The sequence below is a fragment of the Cricetulus griseus genome, chromosome 7 (genome assembly GCF_003668045.3).
Source record: "Cricetulus griseus strain 17A/GY chromosome 7, alternate assembly CriGri-PICRH-1.0, whole genome shotgun sequence".
In the NCBI taxonomy this organism is placed as follows: domain Eukaryota; kingdom Metazoa; phylum Chordata; class Mammalia; order Rodentia; family Cricetidae; genus Cricetulus; species Cricetulus griseus.
The window spans coordinates 2,827,523-2,853,665 of record NC_048600.1 but is presented as its reverse complement, the minus strand read 5'-3'; the positions used below and the strand labels follow the sequence as shown (position 1 = coordinate 2,853,665).

Here is a 26,143-nt window from a genome sequence, read left to right as displayed (position 1 = left end):
AAAAAAAAAAGAATTCCTTTGGCAATCTGGAAATATTTTCAAGAAATGCAGACATGCTGGTTTTAAAGGAAGAGGGAGGGTAGTCTACACAAAAACATAAAATCTTATCAGTGAACCATCACTCATATCAACACTGTAGTGTTCTCCTCATTGACTGACTTGTAGTAATAACTGATCCTAAAGAGACCCTCCATTTTTTTTTTTGCATACTCCCACCAGCTAACAGGATTTCACTTTATCTTCACTATTTGCATTAGTAAGTTATTACGGAAAATGCTTCTTCAGGAGAACACACTAAGCCCTCCTGATGCAGAATATTGCTATTGCTATGCCTTCCACCCACCCCTTCTCAGTTTGTTTTTCTTTCCTTCCCAGCCTCCTAGAATCTCTGCTTTACTTTGACCAAAAGAGACTAGGACTTTAAAACAGTTAAAATGGTATGTGCTTTATCCATACACCAACCCCAAAATTCTTAATGCCCTTACTCTTCACACTCACTATCTCCCTCATAGGGATATGTAAGATAAACCCACTTACATGGTCTTGTAATCATTTAATGCCTCCAAAACATGCTCATATCTTTCAGATTTGGGTGTGTCTGCCAGCTGTGAAGTATCAAGAAACAATTTAACGTATTATAATTTTTATTAATTAATAATACACAGGTACTAGACAGAGCTCTAGAATGCAAAGAAAAGTGTACTAACTTATATTTAGAAGACCTAAAGTCCATTCTGGGTCCTCACTGACACGATGTGACCTACCAAGCGCCATTTAACCTCTTAAGACTTACTTTCTAAGTTACAAGAGAAAAGTGAAATAAAATGTATTTGTAAAGCAACTGCACATTTTAAACACTACAAAACTGATAAATTAGTAATTACATTCAATTTCTTATAACTCTATGACCTAGGGAAATAATACCACTAATGTTACACATAATCTCTAAATAAACTCTACAACAATAACAAAATTATTGTGAAACTGGGTTATTTTCACAACTGTATATTTTAGTTGGTCCCAAATAGTTCAGCACTTTTCCAACTTCACAAATCACTTTTAAAAACCTACATATTTTTGTTTTAGTACACCTCCCCCATCTTTGCACCTCTCTTCAAAATTTAAAGGTTGTCCCTACTAATAAAGTGTGTGTAAGAGAGAGAGAGCGAGAGAGAGAGAGAGAGAGAGAGAGAGAGAGGGAGAGAGAGAGAGAGAGAGAGAGAGCGCCAATTTAAATTAAAGCCACAAACATTTAAAATACCATAGTTGGCTTTCAAGTTTACAGTAATATGTTCTTTACCAGTTGAAGTTCCCAAGCCCAAGGACACATGGAGTAAAAGAGAACTCAATCTGCCAAAAAGAATGTTGGAGCTGGAAGAGACTCACAAGCCATTATTCCAACTGTTTTATAGATGAGTTAACATAAAAGTTGTTAGGAACACAAGGAAAACCATTTTGTGTGACTCTCAATAATGCAATGCCTGCCATTAGGCAGCTCAGATTGGAGCTAGCCACCCCACCCCTAATTTATTATGATTTATTATGAACCAACCACAAGACAATTCAAAAGGGAGTCGAGCCCAAGACATGCCTTGATATACTAACAAGCTAACCTTAAGGTGGCATTGATATGTTAGTGAACCAAGCCAAGTTATGAGCACTGAAAGCACAAAGCTAAAGTCCAATGAACAATAAAAACATCCCAGCACATGGTAGGCAGAGGCAGGTGATCTGATTTCAAGGCCAGCCTGGTCCAGCCAGAACTGTTTCACGGAGAAAAGCTTCGGGGAGCGGGGAGACAGAAGACAGGACACTTTTGAAAATTGGCCACTAGGATTACGTAACTACAGTGCTCTTGAGGTGAAACTTCTCAAGCCTCTGCACTGATACCCTTTGGCAAGAGGACTCACTCAACTACCTGCACTGTTGTTGTGCTCACCCATGCCCACCTGTCAGCAATAGATGCTGGGTGATGCTCTCAAGGACCATCTGGACCTCCACAGCACCATCCTCCCAATCTGCCACACCTGAAAGACTTCACAGTGAACGTGGTTCAAGCCGGCAAAGCTTCCTCACTGGAGAAGGCTCCCCAGTGGAAATCTGCACAACATTTTCTGCCTGCCTGACTATTCCCCACTGGGTGAGATGTCTGTTTAACTTTTTTTTTTTTTTTTTTTTTTTGGTTTTCCGAGACAGGGTTTATCTGTTGCTTTGGAGGCTGTCCTGGAACTAGCTCTTGTAGACCAGGCTGGTCTCGAACTCACAGAGATCTGCCTGCCTCTGCCTCCCTCATGGTGGGATCAAAGGCGTGCGCCACCACCGCCCGGCTCTGTTCAACTTTTATATTAATGTGGTACTATAAGGAATGTTTGGGTGAATATACCAGCCAAATTCACAAGACAAATCCTGTGTGAACATCCTAAGTGCTGAGCACCTCACAAGCCACAGGTCAAACCAAGGTGAAAGGAGCTGCTGAAATTCTCCTGGCTAAAAAAAGCACCAGATCTTGAACTCAAATGTTTATTCTTTCTACACTTTTGGTGTCAATGCTGATTGTCCTAGGTAAATTACATGGTACCCACTGTCAGGCTGTCCTCCCAATCTGATATACCCACAACAGTTTGGGGGAAAGTTTTGAGGGTTGAACATAGGGCCTCACATATCAAAAACACATGATCACAGGGTTTGGTGGTACATACATTCAATCCCAACAATCAGCAGGTAAAGGCTGTCAGATGTCAGTGAATTGGAGACCAGCTTGGTCTACATAGAGACCTTGTTTCAAAATAACAAAAAAACCCCAAAAAAACAAAAAACACATGCTCGACCCTCTGAAGTACACCCTCACACACAGAATTTTCTATTTAAGGAAGAATGGAAATAAGCAGACTTTGAAGTCTGCAAAAAAGTAAGTAAGCCCCAGATATAATTCAACCTTTCATCAAGACCACGATATCTTCACACGAGACCCAGCTATCTACTTTGTATTACTATGGTAAAAGCTAAATCACTTACTAAACCCCATTTCATAAGCATTATAGTCAGGCCAAAGCTCTCTGAGAGTCTTCTGTCCCATTTTACAAGACAGTTCTGGAAATATCTGAAAGCAGCTTTCATTTATAACTGAGATCAGGTTCAAGTTTCTAATAGTCTCATCATGTAAGTATGTCAAATAAACCACCTGGCTAATTCCATCTACTCCCTGTTTCCTGTTACTATCCAAATCTGAAATGGTATCAGATGAGCTTTTTTGGTGGGTGGGGGTCGAGACAGGGTTTCTCTGTAGCTTTGGGCTGTCCTGGAACTCTGTAGACCAGGCTGGTCTCAAATTCAGAGATCCTCGTGCCTCTGCCTCCAAGTGCTGGGACAGCCTGTGCCACCACTACCCAGCAGGTTTATATTATTTCTATACAAATGTAAATGCTATTTAAAATATAACCCTTCAATAAAAGACACTTTCTAACAAGTTTATGTTGTTGTCACCAATACAATATTAATATATAACACATCTACTACACCCCATTCTCTCCAGCCATGTTTGTTCCACAGTCTCTACTGAGTTCCCTCCACCTCCTCTCTACTCAAAAGTAAAGCAGCACTAAGTATTGCCTGCTGTCAATCTTGGTGGTTTAAGGTTTTAAGACTACAATGAACAGAAATTGAGCTATTTAAACATCAAAAATTTAGCCAGGTGGTGGTGACGAACACCTTTAATCTCAGCTCTCATGAGACCAGCCTGGCCGACCTAATTGAGTTCCAGAACAGCTATAAGACTACACAGAGAGAGCCAGTCTTGCAATAGGTTTGATTTTATATGCCTGATATACCAACTAAAATGTGCTCTATGCTGTCCTTGGTGCTCTATAAGACTGTAAGGCCCCACCATATCTTTGGTTCCGTATTTAATACCTCTATCAAAGTTATACACACACAAATTCTTCCTAAATTTCCAATCAGCTGACAGGATTTCACAAAACTACATGTATAACTACAATGCATACAATCCCGGGTATAACAGAAAAAAATTTCACCTGAATTGTTAATAATACATTTTAAATGTTTTATTTCTTATGTCTGCGTGTGTGTACATGGTGTGCATGTAGACGTCATAAATAATTTTGTGGAATCGGTTCTCTCCCTCCACATTTATGTGGTATACAGGGATCAGATCAGGTCATTGGAATTTCATGGAAAGTTCCTTATCCACTAAGTAATCTCACTGGCCCAATAATCTGTGTTTCAGTAATTCTAAAGGGTAAAATAAGGAAACCAATAAATTTAATTTCTACTTTATATTATTTTTATTTTGTTTGTTTTTCAAGACAGGGTTTCTCTGTATAGCCCTAGCTGTCCCAGAACTCCCTCTGTAGATCAGGCTGGCCTCGAGCTTAGAGAGATCCACCTGCCTCTGCCTCCGAGGTGCTGGAATTTAATGTGTGCACCACAACTGCACAACCCCTTGTTTTTTCTTTTTGAGACAGATCTCACTTTGTAGCAGACCAGCCTTCAGTTTGTAGTGATCCTCTAGCTTCAGTCTCCCTCAGCTAGGATTACAGGTGTGTTACACCACATCCAGTTCATAGGTAACCCTCTGCAAAGGACATTCTGTAACTGATGATGCTACTACTGACTGGGTCCAGCATTCTCAGACATCAGAGATATGTAACAGAGAAAAAAGAATACTTGTTACATCTCTAAAATATTCTATAAGAAAACTGGAAGAGAAATCATACATAAGACACCTAATACAAAGAATTTTTCTAACAGTCCTATCTTTAACTACAATGATTCTGACTTCAAAATATGGAAGAATTAAATAATTTATTTCCACCATGTGAATGTTTCCCAAAGGCAAGGAAGATCAGTAAGAGGGATAGCTGTGGTATCATTACCAAACTTATTTCAAAAAACTCAAAAAAAAAAAAAAAAGTTTAAACTTTTGTCTGACTTGTTCATGTGTCTTCATTTTTAACAAAAAAAAAAAAGAAGAAAAAAAAAAAGAAAGAAAGAAAAGAAGAAAAAAAAAAAACAAAAAACAAAAAAAAACCAGACATCAAGAAGCTCTAAGACCACCTACCTCTCCAGGGTGCAATCTATCCCAGTTTTCATTAATGTATGTCATAAGCTCAAGTTCAGAGTCAAAGTATTTCTTCTTGTGAATAACACTTAGGTTGTAAAGGCATAGGTGAGCTATATCTACCCTGAAATCCAAAAATAATCAAAATATACGAAAACAGTGCTTTTGATTATTGTTAAGAAATCAGTTTCTAATAAAATCAGTATATACAACTAGTGTAATACAACCAAAGTGACATACTTAGGTGGAAAGGCAGTCAATAACCTAAATCATAGTCACAACACAATAAACTGTTACATTTGCAGAAACTAGATAACACTTGCTTAACTAATATGGAATAATTATAAACTAAAACGCACCCAAATTACTTCCTAAATGCATTAAAAAAAAAAAAAAAAAAAAAAAAAACTGGCACCAGGCAATGGTGGTGCACAGCTTTAATCCCAGCACTCCGTAGGCAGAGGCAGGCAGATCTCTGAATTAAGGCTAGTGTGGTCTACAGAGCAAGTTCCAGGACAGTTAGGACTACCCAGAGAAACCTGGTCTCAAAACACCTCCCCCCAAAAAAAGTAATATAAAAGATATCGGAGAAAATGACTGATAATTAAGATCATTGTATTTCACTACAAAGCAGACTATACATTACTGGGCCTTGTGTCATCTGCATGAGTTAAGGCATTATCTGTTCTTAAATATGTAAAGCACAATAAAAATCTGTAAAATCTTAGTATATACATTTATTAGATCTCCAAAATTCCCCATACACACTGTAAAAAATTACTACATCAGAGCAGAAATTGTTATTTTATCTGCTTCTTTTATGATACTCTGAAGGCATAAAAAGCTTAACAACCAAAGAACTTGAAGTATAAAAGGCAACTGAAAGCAACTACACCGTTTCATAATGAACAACCTTATTAACACAACAATAATACGGATTATCCTGGTGAAGACAGCATACACCTTGAGGATTACTAAAAGAAATAAAAGCCGGTCATGGAAAACAAAATTTTATTTACTTTTCATATAAAATGTTATATATGATATGGCACTTCTTAAAAAATAGAAGTTCATGCTTACCATTGTAATGGTAGACGTTTGAGGTATTCTGGTCCAGAACTGCAGACAGAGCAAATAAATGTGTAAAACCTAAAAAAAGAAAAAAAAAAAAAGTTTTATACTAAATATTCAAAGGTAAGTATAAACTAGTTAACAATTCAGCAAATGATATAAGGCTTCAGATGTAAGGACCGACACACAAATCAAAAAGCAACTTCAATTATGACACTAACAACAATAATGGTTAAAACTCTTATCTGGGGATAAGGGACAGTTTCTTTAACCATTAGAGAACTACGAAGGTGAAACAGATTCACCAGTATTCACACTAATAGATTTTTCGTGACAAAAATCTGTGATGGCTACTTCTGTGACATTATCTCTCTCAATGTTCAAAACTACCTGCAAAATAAACCCAAAAGCAGACCCAGGTCAAAGACAGTAATTCTTACATACACCAAAATTTAAACCAAGATGCAAGTCAGAGATCAGCACACCAGCTTTACTTGTCTGTCTTAATTTTTCTTCCTAGAGCTGATTGCCCTACTCTAACACCCTGATGTATAAAGTACACTGATAGCTGCTTTCACGAGTTTTTAAACTCAATATACAAATTGTTTTTAACAAGGTCCTATAGTGTTTCCCAATTCTCAATCACAGGATAACTCTTGAAGGAAGATATCGATAATAGCTTAGAGAACTGTAGAATGATGGAAACAAATGTAATCAACAAGAAATACGTAAAAGCTTTCTGGAATATTCAAAAGCATAGAAAGTAATATAAAGTATATATAGTATATACAAAGTACATACAGTATATATAAGGTATATATAAGGCATATTTATTATTCAGAATTTTCCCTCTGACTTGATCCTTTTACATACCACTGTCAAAATTATTTTTGGAAATCTGAAACTGCAAAATAACCACAATTACAAAGCAACTATGACAAACCAATCATTAAAATTCAAATGTTGTTCTTACCTGTCTCCAAACAGCATTGGCTTTTGAAGGCATTGCACACAAGCCTCATGAAACCACTGTTTACATTTGCAACACTGCAGCATCTTTAAATACCAGCTACCAAAAAAAAAAAAAAAAAAAAAAAAGTTTAATACTTTAAACAAAATTCCACTATTAGTTCAAGACTAGCCTCCAACTCACAATGTCACAAGGTCCCCTTGACCTCTCCAGTGCTGAGATTACAAGAGTACAACACCATTGTTAGGCTAAATTACTACTTATTGATGAGACAATAGTTCTTTTGAAAAGAACTAATACTGTATTCTATCAATACAGCTCTGATAAAAAGCATTACATTTTGGTTATAGTTAGTATTTTTTCCCCAAAAAGATTTGTAGTATCAATTATTTCATCCTCTTCTACAAGAGAATTTATATGCTCTCTAAGCATAAGTAATATTCAAGTCAATAATACCTTTGATGTCTCTCAAATCACAAGACTCAGGAATTTTTGCATTTTGCAATGAGGTCTAATCCGGTTGTTATTCACTCTACCAATGAGCTAGAATACCAAGATAGCATTTCTTATTTTGACAGTTGTTTTTCTTTGGGTTTTATTTTTTTGAAAAAGAGCCTCACATATCCCAGGCTAGTCTCAAAATTGAAGATGACTTCAACCTGGCTTCCTCCCACTTTCCTAGTACTGGGAGGTATCCCCACTCCACTGGGAATCAAACGCAGGACTTCAAAGCCTTACACTCTCACAACTGAGCTACACCCTCAGCCCTCTTTTCTTTTCTTTTTTTTTTGAGTATCATTTTGAGGTTGGCCTTGAACTCATGATCACAACCACACCCAGCTGTTTAAAACTTTTTTTTTTTTTTAATTGGGTTCTTACTGCTGCACAGGTGAGTTTCAAATGTCTAGGCCAAGGGCTCTCCAACTGTGGGCTGCAGCCCCTTAGGGTTATTAAGCAGCCCTTTCACAGGGGCTGCCAAAGACCATCGGAAAAAATAGATACTTAACATTATAATCCGTAACAGTACCAAAATTAGTTATGAAATGGCAATAACAATAATTTTATTGCTGGGGGTCACCATGAGAACCTGTATTAAAGGGTCACAGCATTGAGAACTACTGTCCTATGCTGAAACAATCACCCTTCTTCAGCCTCCTAAATAATTAAAACTACAGACATGAGCCACCAGGCCCGGCTCTTAGACAGCTGCTTTTTTTTTTTTTTTTTTTATTTATTTATGTGTATTTGGGGTACCTGCTTCTCTGTATACACATCAGGTGCATGCAGTGCTTTTCAGAGGCCAGAAAAGAAAACCAGATTTCCCCCAGAACTAGGGTTACAAAGCAGTTATGGGCTGCCCATAGGTACTAGGAATGAGCCCAGGTCATATGCAAGAGCAGCAAATTCCCTTAATCACCAAGCCATCTCTGTAGTCCTTATATGTTTGTTAGTTTTTCAGGACAGGGTTTCTCTGTGTAGCCTTGGGTGTTCTAGAACTAGCTCGGTAGACAAAGCTGGCCTTGAACTCACAGAGATGTAGTTTTTATTTTAACTGATTCTTTCATACATTTGCAAATCACTGTCATTCTCCACCTCACCCCCAACCGCCTCCCACCCCAAGCTAAGCAGTGAACCCAGGGCCTTATTACCACTGAGCTAAATCCCCAAGCCTCACTATCATTCTCAAACCACAATCTGTAATAAGACAAACCAAATATGGTAGTGAACACCTGGAACCCTTCCTAGTGCTCTTGAAAAGGCCTAAAGAATTTGAGGCCAATGGGAAGTATATACAGTGAGACCGAATCTCAAAAAAGAAAAAGAATATTCCTAAAAGGCTTTTTTGATAGATAAAGATAATGTATGCTACCAAGAATCATCTCAAAGAACATGAGATAACTGTGTTTACTTACTCTCCAGGGCCTCCACAATAGCAGTAACACTGCTGGACGTTGGTTTTATGACCTGCATCCCACTCAAGGTCCGCCACACTATAGGGTAATGTCTGCTTCATGACTTGCAATGCTTTGGCATTCGGTCCTTTCTTAAGCGCACCACCCCTCTACACATTATAGGGAAAACATTTAAAAAGTTTTTTAACCAATTTTTCTAATTTATAATACTATAATCTAAAAATGTCTGACACTTCTGAAATGATTTCCATTCTCAATTTCTATGATATCATATTGTCTGATCTGTTATTAATAATACATTTTTCTTCTTTCAATGTATTGTCCCAATCCCCACACCACTATCAGTACAAAAATAACTGCAAGCCACTTAAGGATCATTAGTAGAACAATTCTTTCTAACTAGCATCAGCTGCTAATTTCATTCAGAATAAATTTTCACTACGCACAGTCAGTTTAATGATAATGCCTTACAAATTCCATTTAGGGCTTTAGCCCAAAACACTTTTAAAAGATACCTTTGTTGTTGTTGCAAAAACACACTGTCGACAGAGCCATTTTTCATCTGAATCAATCACACTCGAATCAATATGAGGTGTGTGACACAATTGATGATAGCCTTGATATCAAAAAGAGCATAAAGCAGATTTTATTTTATTAACAAATACTGCAGAACATAATCTCAAGAAGGCATTTTTAGTTTTGTTGTTCCCTACATTATAAATAATAAATAGATATTACGATAAAGTCTCAAATTAGCAAGACAAGTATTCAGTTATTAGCCTTCAATGGACTAATTTGATATGTAATAAAACTTACATAAAAACTAAGAAGAATGAATGTTTACCTTGACCACACTTATCGCATATAACCATTTCATTGGGAGCTTCTGAATACTCTTCTTGACATATTGTACAGACCATTTCCCCACTCCCAGTGGCTCCTGAAATAGGTAAAGCAAGGTTAAACAGAACTTTTATGACTCAGTGTAGCCATACGGGCTTCCCACCATGACAATAAGCCTCAGAACTGTAGCCAGTCCCAATGAAATGCTTTCTTTTATAAGAGTTGCCGTGGTCATGGTGTCTCTTCACAGCCATGAAACCCAAAGTAAGACATTGGGAGAGATTTATTAACACTACAATTCCTCTGCAGAATACACATCTACTCAGGTCCACCTATTCACTCATCTTATACATTAGTATCATGAGACCATAGGGAATAGGCACAGAAGTTATGTGCTCCCTTTCTGGACTTAAGAACAGTTCTTTGTATTCACTAATTATGAAAGAGGCTGGACAGCAAGTATTTTATGGCTGAAATCTAAATATACTGTTTAACTTTTTTTTGGAAACATGGTTTCTCTATCTCGGAACTTGCTCTATAGACCAGGCTGACCTCAAAGTCAAGAGATCTGCTTGCCTCTATCTCCTCAGTGCTGGGATTAAAAGGCATACACTACCACCATCCAGCTTAATATTTTTTTGTTCTTAAAAAAGCAAAAACAGAGCCAGGCGTTGGTGGCACACGCCTTTAATCCCAGCACTCGGGAGGCAGGCCAATCTCTGTGAGTTCGAGGCCAGCCTGGTCTCCAAAACAAGTGCCAGGATAGGCTCCAAAGCTACACAGAGAAACCCTGTCTCGAAAAACCAAAAAATAAACAAAAATTCTCAGCTGGGGAGTGGTGGTGCACACTTTTAATCCCAGTACTCAGGGAGGCAAAGGTGGGTGGATCTCTGTGAGCTCCAGGCCAATCTAGTCTGCAGAGTTCTAGGACAGCCAAGGATATAGAGAAACCCTGTCTCAAAAAAAAAAAAAAAACAAAACTAAACTCTGGGCAGTGGGGAAACATGCCTTAAATCTTACAGTTCCAAGACAGCCAGAGCTATACAGAAAAACTGACTGGAGGTTGAGCAGGACACTTCAAGGCCAGTTGTTGTGGCGCACGGGACAGACAGACAGACAGACAGACAGACAGACAGACAGACACACACACACACACACACACAACACACACACACACACACACACACACACACACACCCCTCCCTCCACCTTTAATCCCAGCATTCAAAAGACCAAGGCAGATAGATCTCTGTTGAGTTCAAGGTCAGCCTGGTCCATAGAGCTAGTTCCTGGACAGCCAAAGCTACACAGAGAAACTATGTCTCAAAAACCAGGAGGAAAAAAAAAATTTACAACTTTGGTGGTTTTCTTGAAACCAGGTACTACTGTGTACCCCAGTCTGGCCTGAACTGACTGTGTAACCCGGTTTGTCTTGAACTCTTGTCACACTATTTCAGCCTCAGCCTCCCTCCCAGTGGCTAGGATTGCAGATCTGAGTCACAGCAGCTATTACTGCTATGTTAATAAACTATTCATAGACGAGTCCTCAAGCAAATAGAGGAACTGACCCAAGTGCCCTCAGTTACAAAGTATTAATGCTAGACTTCAAATTTGGATGTTCCAGAAGCCATGTTCTCTCTACCATGCAATATTTCTTCTCACCAGTACACAGTGATATTTCTTCTATGAAAGCATTTCACACAGCCAGTTTTCAAAATTATAACTTCTAGTAGCTGCATAACATTCCATCTAGTGGATAAAAACAAGTTTGCTTGTTACCTCTTTATCTATATAACAGATAGGCAACATAGGAGGTACTAATTATTATTTTACCTTTTTGTATTATTGACTGTCTATTTAGGTCTTCTGTCCCTTGCCAATTTTTGTTTCCTGGTACAACTAGAGAGTAGTTGTTAGAGAGTAGTCAATCTGAGCCTTCTCATGCTCTATGTGCTGTGTCACAACAAAGGGCTGCATAACACTAGCCAGGAGGAGGTGCCTAAGATGACTCCCACTACATCCACGTGGAATGCTGAGGAAGAAGGCAATTCTGCAGAAAATAAACTTCATATACTCATCTCAAGAAACAAACCTAAGAAACATGGGAATTATCTTTACTTGTAAAATCCAAGTATACCTTTTTTACTATCAAATTTACAAGATTCCTGGTCTAGCTTAATTGCCCATGGTCTTCCTTACTACAAATTAAAAGTTTTAGCTTTTTCATCTTAGTAATACCAAAATGTTAGGCAGGAGAGACAGCTCAGTGGTTAAGAACACTTGCTCTCAACCACAAGTATGAGTTCAGATCCCAGGAATCACAGGCATTCCCACAAATACTTGTAAGCCCAGCTGAGGGTGGTGTATGCAGAGACAGGAGAATCACTGGGGCTTGCTGACATCCAAACAACCTCTTCTGGACTCTGTGGGCACATGCACCCATGTTATACACACACACACACACACACTCTCTCAAATAAATAATAAATCTTAAAAATACCCATCAAATATTTGCTTCAGCTGGGCAGTGGTGGCGCACGCCTTTAATCCCAACACTCGGGAGGCAGAGGCAGGCGGATCTCTGAGAGTTCAAGGCCAGCCTGGTCTACAAAGCTACACAGAGAAACCCTGTCTCTCTGAAAAACAAAAACAACAACAACAAAAGGATTCAATTAAAGCTATAGAGCTTTGTTTATAAAACATGGAAAGCGGAATAATTCTGCATATTGACATGTTTAGACCTCTCCTCATACATGCTACTGAGTCACAGAAAGAGTGTATTCAATTTCTTTAGCACCAGAAAATGCCATGTTGAATAAAGTTAAATTTATTTACACGCACGCACGCACGCACGCACGCACGCACGCACGCACGCACGCACGCACGCACGCACGCGCACGCAATGTTCAAGAGAAACAGTAGCACCTGCCTGTTTGGATGTCCTTCCAGAGAACCCAGGATTTAGAACTGTCCTCAAATATGATGAAGCAGCTCTGTTTCAGTATGTTTATCTGCAATACAGAGAAAGAACTCAGTAATCTCTTAAAACTATAAGCACAAGATTAAATTTTAAATTACTAAAAAGTATATTGCAAATACAGCAGAGATCTATTACAGTAACTTGCCTTTTTGATAGTTCCAAGATAAAACAAGCCATCTGACCATCTAGCTAGGACATCCTGACCCTCTTCGAATTTACATGCTGGCTTTTTGGCTTTATGTCCATCCTGTAAAGACAGCTTGTTCAAGGATGCTGGGGTCTTTTGGTTTCGACGTAAAGGAGACCGCTTGTGGACCAGTGAGTTACCTGCTCCTGTAGAGTCTCTATTCAGAAAATAAAGGACCAAATATAAGACTTATAAGAGTTTATAACAATGACATATTTCATACACTAACCAAAACTTTTAGTATAAAACCTTTGAGAAAAACAAATAACTCAAATGACAAATGCATTCTAAACCAAAGAGCATTAATTCATAATATTTGCTCATTGCCAACCCTAAGTGAAGCCAGGATTCAGCAGTCATTTCACCTAAACATATTAGGGTGACTATCTCAAAAACAACAGCAGAAAACAGCTGGGTACGGTGGTATAAGCCTGTAATATCAACATTTGGGAGGCAGAGCACAAAAGTTCCAGGCTGGCATAGGTTACTTAGAAGTTCCAGGACAACTTGAGGTACATAGCTGGAACCCTGCCGGGCCTTGGTGACACACTCCTTTAATCCCAGCACTCGGGAGGCAGAGGCAGTTCTGGGGTAGATGACAATGCTCTCATTCATGGCAGGAGTGATCCCTCTGTGAGAATCACTACAGAACTGTTCTTGTTGGAAGAGGGGAGGATATACCAATCTAAATATACAGACTTAAAACAGTTTTGCTTTGTTTTGTTTTAGTCAGGCAATGGTGACACAGGCCTTTAATCCCAGCACTTAGGAGGCAGAGACAAGCAGATCTCTGAGTTTGGTGCCAGCCTGATCTACAGAGAGTTCCAGGAGAGCAAAGGCTACACAGGGAAACTCTGTCTCAAAAACTAATAGTAGTAGTAGTAGCAGCAGCAGCAGCAGCAGCAGCAGCAGCAGCAGCAGCAGCAGCAAAGAGTTCTTTTTAAAAAGCCGGGCAGTGGTGGTACATGCCTTTAATCCCAGCATTCTGGAGGCAGAGGCAGGCGGAGCTCTGAGTTCGAGGCCAGCCTGGTCTACAAGAACTAGTTCCAGGACAGCCTCCAAAGCTACACAGAGAAACCCTGCCTCGAAGAACAAAAACAAAAACAAAAAACAAAACAAATGTTCTTTTTAAAAAGTGACAACTGAATCAGTAACAAGCTCAGCAGATAGAGGCACTGGCCACCAAGCCAGATCACCCGAATGTGATGCCCAGGGTTCACATGGAAGGAAAAGAACAGACTCCTGCAAGTTGTTCTGACTTACACATGCATGCAATGGCACAAGCATACACAAAATGAGTATTATAATTCAAATAGGAAACTTGGGATGTCACAGAGTCATCATCAAGTGAAATGTATGAGATTTTACTTTTTAAGCAGTGATCCCAAATAATAACTACAAAATCATTGTAGCTTATGTATTAGTAATTCTGTGAACTGTATGACATACCATCAATTTTTATATATTTTGTGTGTATTTTGCCTGAATTTATGTCTGTGCACCACATGAGTGGCTGGTGACGGGAGACCAGGAGAGGATGTTGGAGCTCCTAGGACTAGCTGTAAGCCACTTTGTAGGTGCTAGGACTCAAACTGAAGTCCTCTGGAAGAGCAGCCAGAGCTCTTAATTGCTGAGTCTTGTCTCCAGCCCCAACATAAATTTTCTTAAAGGACAAAGTAGTGTTTGGCTTCAGTGTTCCAATTTAAATATTTTACTGGTTAACATACAAGGGTGTGTAAAACTATACAGACAATATGAGAGCATAAAACTTCAAGGAGGGAGGGAAGGAGGAAGCAAAAGTGGGGAAAGTCTCAGTAGCTAAGCACAAAGGAAAGTTATATTCAATGCCTAAAAATGACACAACTTCTGAGAATCATGCCCATGCTACAGCATGGGATTTTGAAGACATTACACTAAGTAAAACAATCCTGATAAACCAGACAAGCACTGTTTAATTCTGGTTGTATGAGTACATAAAACAGTGACTCTCATAACAAGTAGAATGGTGGTGGCTGTGGGTAGGAGGAAGGACCAAATGTTTATGGGTACAGAGTTTTGGTATGAAAGAAATACATTTTAAAGTTGATGAGAAAGACACACCTTTAATCCCATCAGAGACAGGAGGATCTCTGTGAATGTGAGGCCAGCCTGTTCTACAAAGTGAGTTCCAGGACAGTTAGGGTTATTACACAGAGTAACCCTGTCTTGAAAAACAAAAACAAGAAAACCAAAAGTTGTCCAAAAAGAATTAACAATGGATTATCTTCCTCCTAAATTGCTAGAAAGTGTTAATGTATACAAGAAACTCAAAACATACAAGTATAGTCATTGTAAAGAGTCACTAAAAAACGGAAAAGATAATCTTCAAACCAACAAAGAGAGCTGGAGATGTAGCTCAGTTGGTAGAGTGCTTGCCTAGCACAAACAAGGCCCTCAGTTCTATCCCCAACTCCATAAGACAAAAATAAAAGAAAGCTACGTGTAGGTATACACCTATAATCCCAGTACTGAGAGGGTGGAAGTTGGAAGATCAGAAGTTCAAGGTCACCTTCAACTACACAGGAAGTTTGAGGCCAGCCCAGGATATGTCTAAAGTTCTGGGATCTTGCATCCCTTATGTAACAGACCCAAACTTGAATAGCATAACTAAGTATGAAAAGTAAGTCAGCAGAATGTTCCCTAATTCTGGAATGGAAACCATACAATCCAAGTGGCAAACATTCCCAGACATCTTCATATGCTTTTCTACGATTTCAACACAACCTCTCCCTTTTTTGTGACTCTCCACTGTATTACTTCTCTTACAAAGCACACATTCTTAGATCAAAACATCAAACTTTATAATTTCTCATTTCCTAGTGTTTCTTCCCTTCTTCTGAAATTGCTGATGTACTTTATTTGGTAACAAGAACCCAACCCTAGTAATAGTTACACTTATCCTTTGACCTTATTTTTTCCTTCCTGTCCACAGTCAAATCTCTAGAAAAGCTATTAAGCCCAGCACATAGGAGGCAAAGCCAGGTTCATCTTTCTTTGAAAGCTCAAGGCCCTCTCTACATAGTGAGTTCCAGATCAGCTAGTGAGACCCTGTCTCAAAAGTGGGGCTGCAGAAAGAATGACACAAGATGGCTCATCTGGGAAGTGTTTCACCCCACCAAACCCACATGGTGAAGGAAAAGAACGACTCATAATCTGACAAATTGTGCTCTAACCTCCACATTCACGAATGCATTCACATTCATACTCAATAAATACAAAAGTGTGAGCACACAAGATGGCTCAGCAGGGTAGCGCGCCCATTGCCAAATGAGATGAGCTGTGCTCAACCCTCAGGATCCACAGGGTGGAGGAGAGAACTCCCACAAAATTCCTCTTACCTCCACATTATACACATACACACAGTAAAGATTTTGTTAAAAAAAAGGAGGAAACCAGTAAGTTTGCAAAAACATGTTTAATAATAAAGATTTATATGTAAATCGGACCAGAGTGGTGGTGCATTCCTTTAATCCCAGCACTCGAGAGGCAGGCAGATTTCTGTGAGTATGAGGCCAGCCTGGTCTACATAATGAGTTCCAGGACAGCTAGCACTACACATAGAAACCCTGTGTGTGTGTGAGGAGGGTGTGTACATTTAAAGTACTTTCTGAGGCTACAATATCAAGACACAAATTAAGTTCTAGAATATGGCCCTCACACCCAGGGGCAGCACAACTGGGACCCAGTGGGCTAGTTTAAAAGTAGGGGGAAGGAGGGAGGTAGTTAGGGATAAGGAAGTCTGAGAGGAGCTGGGGATAAAGATGATCAAAATACAATTTATCAGCTGGACAGTGGTGGCGCAAACCTTTAATCCCAACACGCAGGAGGCAGAGGCAGGTGGAGCTCTGAGTTTGAGGTTCCAAGATAGCCAGGGTTACACAGAAAAACCCTGTCTTGAAAAAACAAAAGCAAAATATATTTTATCAAGTTCTCAAAGAATTAACACAAAATGAAAAATACAATTTAAGGACCTAGCACAGTATTAATCTCAATCTCTCTCAATCTATCTTTCTCTCTCTCCCCCCCCTCTCTCCCTCTTTCACACACACACAAAACAAAAACAAACAAAAAAATAAACAGAAATTTCAATTATTTTTCTTCAATCAAAAAATGGGTCTTGGCAGCCAGGCATTGGTGGCGCACACCTTTAATCTGAGCACTTGGGAGGCAGAGGCAGGTGGATCTCTGAGTTCAAGACCAGCCTGGTCCACAGAGTGAGTTCCAGGACAGGCTCCAAAGCTACAGAGAAACCCTGTCTCAAAAAAAAAAAAAAAAAAAAAATGGGTGTTTACTCTCCAACTTTTATGCAACCTATGTTTTAAGAATAGAAGAAAATGTCCAAGTTTGCTTACCATACATATTCTCCCACATACTTAGCTCAACACACAGATGAACAATAAGCAGTCAATAAACTAACAGCAATAACTGGCTGTTTAATTTATGCTAGATTTAAAAAGTAGTTGAACCTAAGGGCTGAATGCTACCACCCCAACACAGGACTCACCTCCCTAGTGGGAACTGTCATCCCTCTATTGTGCGGCTCCACTTCCCTCCTCTTCTCTGGTGACAGCAATCAGCCATGACACCTCCACCACAATCACGTTTCCAGTACCCTTGCCACTACTCTACTCCATGAGAGCCACTCGCTCGGCAGCTAAGGAAAAAAAGGAAGGAAATCTAATCCTACTTCACACTGCCGCCTTGCAATAAAACACTGCTTGATTCACCAACCTATAAAGCAAAATCATCTTACCATAAAGGGGGAAGAGAGGGAGGGACAGAACTAAGGGACAAAACAACAACAAAGCAAACAAATCAAAATCCACCTATTCTATCCTTACCTCAACCCCAAGAGCAAGAGGTCTCATCTTTTTGGGGTTTTGGGTTGATTTGGTTTTTAATTTTAATGTTTTGAAACACACTGTAGCTCAAGCTTTCTCAGTGTTGGGATTTCAGCTACCACAGAGACTTTAAGTCCCTTCTAAACAGCACAAAACTGCTATGGCAGCTACATACTTTCCAAGAATTTCTTCTACCCCCTGTAATGTGAAAGATATAATGTAACAAATGAGGGAGCCACTTTTGGTGCACTTTTTCACTCAGATAACTGTCAAATTTACAACAGTAAAGACAAAACAGGACCCAGATGCAAAGGAAGCAACAATCTACTTAAGATTGATCCTGCACCAAATCTATGTGCAAGTAATTTTCTTACCTCTTGAGACAGATGAAGTAAAATAAAATCTGAGCCTGTATGCTTTCTTTCTCTTTCTTTTTTTAAAGATTTATTTATTATGTACACCGTGTTCTGATTGCATGTATGTCTGCAAGCCAGAAGAGGGCACCAGATCTCATTACAGATGGTTGTGAGCCACCATGTGGTTGATGGGAATTGAACCCAGGACATCTGGAACAGCAGCTAGTGCTCTTAACCACCAAGCCATCTCTCCAGCCCCTAAAAGAAGTATTTTAAAATATTTTATTGTATGTGTTTCAGTGTTTTGCCTGCATGACTTGCATACATTGTCCAAGAAGACCAGAAGAGGGTGTTAGGTTTCCCTCTAATTGGAGCTACCATGTGGGAACTGGAAATAGAACCAGGGTCCTCTGGAAAAGCAGCCAGGGAATCTAAACTGCTGAGTTATCTCTCCAGCCCGGTACCTATTTTTTTTTTTTTTTTTTTAAGAAAGGAATGAACTGAAAAGCAATAGTTCCCCTCCCTATTCCAATCTTGTTTTCAGAAGGTGATCCCCCCACCCCCCCACCCCCCACCCCATTTAACTCAGAAATTTCATTAAAACTCTATAGAGGAGGCAGTGCAGTAGGCCTTTAATCCCAGCACTTGGGAGGCCAAGACAGGCCAATCTCTAAGAGTTCAAGGTCAGCCTGGTCTACACACAGAGTTCCAATGCAAACTACAAAGCTACAGAGAAACCCTGTCTCAGGAAAGAAAACTAGAGGAACTAGAGATGGCTTAGCAGTTCAGAGTTCTTACTGCTCTTGCAGTTGGTTCCCAAAACAGTGAACAACTGTCTGTAACTCCAGATCCAGGGGACCCAGTATCTCATGACCTACACTGCAAACAACATATATGTAGGGATAACATCCAGACACATAAAATAAAAATAAGTAAACAGATGAAATTTTAAGAGCCAGGTAAAGATGCTTGCCACCAAACCTGATGACCTGAGTCCCATTCCCAGACCCACACAGTAGAACCCCCAATATTGTCCTCTGATTTCCACATGTGTGCTATAGCAACCACACATACACCATAAATAAAAAGTCTTAGAATCTATAAATATACATAAGTCATGTATATACTGAGTTTAAATGAAATTTTTTCATTTGTGATGACAATGCTCCCTCCAAGAGCAAAAACAACATCTAACAAATTCCCCAATACCACACATGAGAAGCCCAATGGAGTTATTGGTCTGGCTTATCCAAGAGAATCCTAAAACACTACAGAGTAGTGCTATTGCCCTTGGTTACTTGAACTCAAGTGGTAGAAAGTAAGTAAGTCCCTATTACTGAAGATACCATGAACGTCAGACACTGGTCCCAGAGACTTCTGAACTAGAACTGACCTGAAAGCCTCACTAAGCACTTACTTTCACGGCACCAGGAGGTGCCATGCAAGCTGCCACAGGAAACAAGCACAAATCCTACCCAACTATGATGTCTATGAAACAGAACAAACAACCAACATGGCAAAATAACTCTGAAGATGCAATAGCGGCATGCATACCTACATAGTAACCAACAACTCTCTAATTGGACTTAAAACCCATACAACAGAGAGGGGACTCTTGCCTGGTACTGGAAACCTAGCCAACTACCCGGGGCTAGTAAAGTCATGGATCTTGAAGAAAAACCTTCAACTGCCAGTTTACTAAGCCAGCATAGTCCCTAACTACATGCTGGGTTTCCTTATGCCCACAGTTTCAAGTCTAGTCCTCGCCCTTCATCAAGGAAACTTCCCTTTGCAACTGACAGAGATCATTACATAAGACCACCATCACTCGAGAATTGTGGAGTCCAGTACCAACAGATACATCACACAACTCCTGGACGTAAGGCTCAAAGAACATTGTGGAAGAAGGGGACAAAAAGACTCTTAAGAGCCAGAGGACTAGGGAGTTTGCTGTGAAACTGACTGCAAAGAACGTCAAAAGCTACACCCATAAAGTCTCACCAATATGACTGCCTACACATGAGCTGATAAGGTGATGCACATCTTTAGTCATAGCACTCAGGAGGGAGAGGCAGGCAGATCTCTGAGGTCAAAGATCTGCGCAGTGACTTCAATACAAAGTGAGACCCTGTTTCAAAAAAAAAAAAGAAAGAAAGAAAGAAAAACCAAAAATCAAGAGAGATGACAACAAGAACAGGAGAAAACCAGGAGATGCCAACACTATACACAAAGTACATGTAATTAAGGAAAGCTAAGAAAAATAGTCTTACCCAGGGAAGAGCACACCAGGTGGTTATCCAATACCCAATGATAATCCCTTAAAACATAAACAAATCATATTATATAGAGTAAGAATATCTATGTACTTAGGAATAAATATGTATATATACATGTGAATATACATGTATGTAACAATTAATGAAAAAAGAGGCCACAAATTTGAGAGCAGGGAGAGGTATATGGAAGGGTTTAGAGGAAGGGGGAAGAGGAAATGATGTAATTATAATCTAAATAAATAAAGGTAAAATATATTTTTAACTCCATAAACATTAGTCACTGAAAATTAAGTAGTATTAACTGGCACACAACCTGAAATGCCAGCACTCAGGAGGTAAAGACAGAAGAGTTAGATGCTCATGGCCAGCCTGGGCTACATCAGACTGTTTTAAAAACAACACCAAAAAAGTATACTTAGTATTCATACTTTGCACCAGGCAGTGGTGGTGCATGTCTTTAATCCTAACACTTAGGAAACAGAGGTAAGTGAATCTCTGTAAGTTCAATGCCAGCCTGGTCTACAGAGGTGAGTCCCAGGACAGGCTACAAAGCTACAGAGAAACCCATCTCAAAAAACCAAACCAAACTAAACCAAAAACAAAACAACAAAAAATCATACTTTGCTTTTTGTTTGTTTAAAGATTATATATATATATATATATATATATATATATATATATATATATATATATAGTGTTCTGTATGCTTGTATGCCTGAAGGTCAGAAGAGGGCACCAGATCTCATTACAGATGGTTGTGAGACACCATGTGGTTGCTGGGAATTGAACTCAGGACCTCTGGAAGAGCAGTCAGTACTCTTAACCTCTGAGCCATCTCTCCAGCCCCTACCATCTCATTTTAAATCACCAAAGATAATTTCAAACTTTGCCATTCCACAAGTAACCCTTGCTTCTAGAGTTCAGTATTTCAACACCAGTCTTGGATACGTAAACTTTATTCTCATCATACACATTCACATCATGACAAAGTTTTCCAGATCACATATTCTTTAGCTACAGAAGGGGCACACAATAAAAGGATACGTGCATAAAATTTCTCTAAGGTTTTCTTCAATGCCCAAAAATATCTCTGTCCTCATCACAACTCACTGGTAGGGTGGTAAGGAGGCACCTGTCCTCGCTAGGAAAGACAGGAAGAGAGCTTCAACACAGGAGTGCTGGGTCAGGCTGGGCAATAAATAACAGGTGGCTCATTAAATTCCTACACTTAGAATTTTATGTTGTAAATAACTTCCCATGTACTACACTCAATACTATGATGGGGAAAATGTGACTCTATTAACTCCCAGTCCTTTTTTCTTTACCTTCACTTCATGGCTTGAAATTTTATTAATATATGCATTCACTATATTCCTCGGTGCTATGTAAAAAAAATGACAAAAACAACATAAGAAAGTATATATTTCAGCTCACAGTTTCAGAGCACAGTCAGTCCATCATGGGGGGGGGGGGCATGTCGAAAAGAGAGGGAGGCATCTACCACCCTGCATCTGCAGTCAGTAAGATCAATGTTCATGCTCGGCTTGCTTCCTCCTTTGATTCGATCCGGAACCCCAGCCCATGATGGTGCCTCACACAGTCAGAGTCTTCCCTCCTCTGTTAACCTTTTGTGAAAGCAATCACAGGCACATCCAGAGATGTGATCCATGGTGATTCTGAATCCTATCAAACCGGCAATGAAGATCAACCAAGATCAATCAAGGTTTTTTTTTTTTTTTTTTGCAACAGGGTCGCAGGTTAGCTTTGTACTCCTCTATAGCTAAGCGTAGCCGTGATCTTTTGATCCTCTTGCCCCCACCTGCTAACTGTGAAGAAATACATTCATGGGCTGGAGAGATGGCTCAGTAGTTAAGAGCAGTGGTAGTTCTTCCCAGAGGACATAGGTTCAATTCCCAGCGCCTTTGATTCCCAGCATCAACAGGGCAACTTACAACCATCTGTAACTCCAGTTCCAAAGGGATCTACCACCCTCTCCTGGCCTCCATGGGCACTGTACCTATGTGGTGCACATACATACATGCAGGCAAAACACCCATACACATAAAAGAGGCAGAGGTGGTGGCACACGCCTTTACTCCCAGCACACTTGGGAGGCACAAGCAGGTGGGTTTCTGTGAGTTTGAGGCCAGCCTGGTACAGAGAGGAAGAGGCAGAGGGGGGACTGCAGAGATGGCTCAGCAGTTAAGAGCACTGACTGTTCTTCCAGAGGACCCAGGTTCAATTCCCAGCACCCACATGGCAGCTCACAACTGTAATTCCAGTTCCAAGGGACCCGATATCCTGGCACAAACACCAATGCACATAAAATAAAAAATAATAATAAAAATAAAAGAGAGAGAGAGCTGGATGGTGGTGGCACACGCCTTTTATCCCAGCTCTCAGGAGGCAGAGGCAGGAGAATCTCTGAGTTTGAGGCCAGCCTGGTCTACAGAGTGAGTTCCAGGACAGCCTCCAAAGCCACAGAAAAACCCTGTCTCAAAAAACCAAAGGAGGGAGAGGGACACGAAGAGGGAAAAAGGTGTTCATTACCACAGAAGGCTAAATTTTAGAACCACTAGAACAGGTAAAAACTATCCTTAATGGGGGCTAGAGAACAGAGTGCTCCTAGAAAAGAGCTGAGTTTGATTCACAGCACCTGTCAGGCAGCTCACAACCACCTGTAACTCCAGCTCTAAGGGATGGCATGGTCCTAGCCTCTATGCACACTGGTGCGGGCACGCACGCACGCACGCACGCACGCACGCGCCTGCACATATATGCACAAAAATATTTTTAAATGTCCTCTACACTTTTTCCCTAAAATTTAGGATGCAATCAAACTTGTACCTTTCATTTTGACCAGCATGCTTTTGTCTCCTCTAATCTCAGCTGTGTCCTTATTTGTTTCTTTTTCTGATAAGTTTTGCACTCAGCTATCTTGATATCATGCTCCATTATGAATCTAGCAGTACTTTCATCATAACTAAGGTCAAGGTTCATCGGTTTTAGCAACTATATATAGTTTAGAGGTGCTGTGCTGTACTGTGTGTGTGTCTGTGTGTGCGGACACTCTGTCTCCTCTCTGCTCAAAATCAAATTTCATGCTTTACATGCACTAAACATGTCTACTGTTCAACAACATATCTTTAATACATAAGACTACATTCAATCCAGTAAGTCCCCAATATACACTTTTTGAACAAATAAGGAAAATAATTCTCCATAATATACATGTAAGTATAATACTTCAAGTTGCAACCAAGAAGTAGTATCACTTTGTGGTAATTCATACCTTTAATCTCAGCACTCAGTGGGCAGAGGCAGATCTCTGTTCAAGGTCAGCCTGGTCTACACAGTGAGTTCAGGACAGCCAGAGCCACTGGAATGAGACCCTGCTTCAAAACTTTAAAAAAAAAAGGGGGGGGGGCCTCCATTTAAAACATTATCCAGCATCCTAAAAGGTCACTTAAGAATTTAAGTTTGCAGGGCTGGAGAGATGGTTCAGTAGTTAAGAGCACTGACTGCCACCTGGGTTCAATTCCCAGCACCCACATGGCAGCTCACAACTGTCTTGTTCCAGAGGATCCAACACCCTGAACACATGCATACATGCAGGCAAAACACCAATGTACATAAAAATAAATTATCTTTAAAAAATAATTTAACTTCACCTTATTTTACCCACAATTACTTTTACTTTTACTCCCAAAAGAAATTCCCAAGAGAAAAATAAAACCATGGAAGATGAAAACAGTCTTCAGACAAGGTAATATTAAATGACTCTATTTAAAGGAGAAAGTTACTACTACAGCAAAAGGAGTCAAACCAACCACTATTTATATATTTCTAGCTCCGCTTTGATCTCATGGGGTACTTTTCTAGGTTATTCACAGGCTCCTCTGGATTTCCGAATTCTAGTTACTAATGCATGGTAATATCTTCAACCAAATACAATAGCATCCCATACACCTTTTGCTATTGTTCGAATCACTCAATAAACCCATCTGTTCTTCTAATTTCTTCCAAAGGAAAATTCTAACAATCAAGGACATCAGATTGTAAAAATCACAGTTAAAAAGAGTTCTGGCACGATGGAAATACGTTAAGAAAGCCCGGTTTAGCTAAATCCCTTAAAGCCGTAATTACCTAGGTTGTGACAGTGAATAAAAATATCTTGAGCAGGGAACTTAAATTGAACAGAAGAAAATGCCTCCTAATTTAAAAAAAAAGTATCTCCTCCCCCATATCAATTCACCTCCCCACTTCCCTTTAAGCTTCCCAGGTTTGCTTCCCAGGCTTCGTCCCTCACCCTCACACTTCATTGAGTCCCGACCGCTAGATTCCCATACCCCAATGCCACACAATTCCAGGGTTCCAAACTGCTACTCCCCTCAGCGCCCCTAAAAGGCCAAGCAGCCCCTCCACCAGACTCCCCAGCTTCTGACGGTCCCACCCCTCGGCTCCCCCACCCCCTCATCACCAGGTTCACCCTGCCCCTCCAACCGTCTCCCGCCCCCAGGTTCCTTCCTGCCCTCCAAACACAGCTGCTTCCCCGTCTCAACGTCTCCAGTTCCACCAACCGACTCCCCGGACGCCCTGCTCGTTCCTCGGCCCCATGCTCACCCACATCCCACCGACGGCTCCCCGGACGCCCTGCTCGCTCCTCCGCCCCATGCTCACCCACATCCCACCGACGGCTCCCGGGACGCCCTACTGACTCCTCGGCCCCATGCTCACCCACAGCCCACCGACCGCTCCCCGGACGCCCTGCTCGCTCCTCCGCCCCATGCTCACCCACATCCCACCGACGGCTCCTTCCACCCATCCTTTCAGCCCGTGCATCCGTGCAAAGACACCCACACACAGGAGCCCCGGGCGGGCGCGGGCCCTCCATCTTCCCCCTTCCTTTCTTCTGTCTCTCCCCCATCCCTGCCTCCTCCCAAAGGGAGTCGGCTCCCAGGCCCAGGTCTCTTCCTCACCTCATTCGGTCACTTAAGTGGTGCCAACCGCTTCATACAGGAAAACAGAAGCAATCACGTTCCCGAGGGCGCTGCCCCGCGAGTCCGGGCACTCCCTGGGCACCCGCCCCAGCGGGAACCCTGCGCACACGCGCGCACACACAGGATTCCTCGGGGACGAGGGTCCGGGAACGGAGCGCGCGTCCTCACACCGGCCTCAGACACAGACCTCTTCGCCGCAGCCCTTCGCCATTTTGGTTTCCCGCGGACTACCGGTGCATTCTGGGAGCGCGGAGCGACTCCAAGGCCGAATGGCAGCTCTCCAGGGCCGCAGAGGGGCGGGGACTGCGCGGCGAGCGCGGAGGAACACCGCGTCCTGCGGCTCGGACCCGTGCGGAACAAAGAGGGACTCTTTAACGTCGCGGCGGGACTCAGTGCTGCTGCTGCTGGCTCAGACACAATAGTGAGCGAGCGCAGCGCTGGCTTGCAGACGCCGCTGCTCGCCGCCCGATAGTTTTTAAAGGAAAGGACAGAGAGAGAGATCGTGTCCAACCTTTCGTGTGCATATTTTTTTTACGTCCTCAGAAGTGGAATATTGCTCAGTACATCCTGCTAGGCTGATTTCCTTTCTC

General features: G+C 40.9%; 1 protein-coding gene across 3 annotated transcripts in view; it reads right to left on the bottom strand.

Moving 5' to 3' along the window:
* Nucleotides 1-25,793, bottom strand: part of Mtf2 (metal response element binding transcription factor 2) — a 35,014-nt gene extending 9,221 nt beyond the window's left edge. Inside the window, exons 1-11 of one of the 3 annotated variants that reach the window (XM_027425946.2) lie at nucleotides 25,533-25,793; nucleotides 13,182-13,198; nucleotides 13,000-13,101; nucleotides 12,804-12,885; nucleotides 9,876-9,971; nucleotides 9,547-9,647; nucleotides 9,032-9,180; nucleotides 7,122-7,217; nucleotides 6,158-6,226; nucleotides 5,078-5,201; nucleotides 538-605 (exon numbers count right to left, since the gene is read on the bottom strand). In XM_027425946.2, coding sequence (XP_027281747.1) covers nucleotides 538-605; nucleotides 5,078-5,201; nucleotides 6,158-6,226; nucleotides 7,122-7,217; nucleotides 9,032-9,180; nucleotides 9,547-9,647; nucleotides 9,876-9,951 — 683 coding nt within the window. In that variant the 5' untranslated portion in view covers nucleotides 9,952-9,971; nucleotides 12,804-12,885; nucleotides 13,000-13,101; nucleotides 13,182-13,198; nucleotides 25,533-25,793. Of the gene's footprint in view, nucleotides 1-537; nucleotides 606-5,077; nucleotides 5,202-6,157; nucleotides 6,227-7,121; nucleotides 7,218-9,031; nucleotides 9,181-9,546; nucleotides 9,648-9,875; nucleotides 9,972-12,799; nucleotides 12,886-12,999; nucleotides 13,199-25,532 lie in introns of those variants that run through there. The other 2 variants (XM_027425945.2, XM_027425947.2) reach the window with 2 other exon arrangements.
* Between the last annotated feature and the right edge of the window lie 350 nt (nucleotides 25,794-26,143).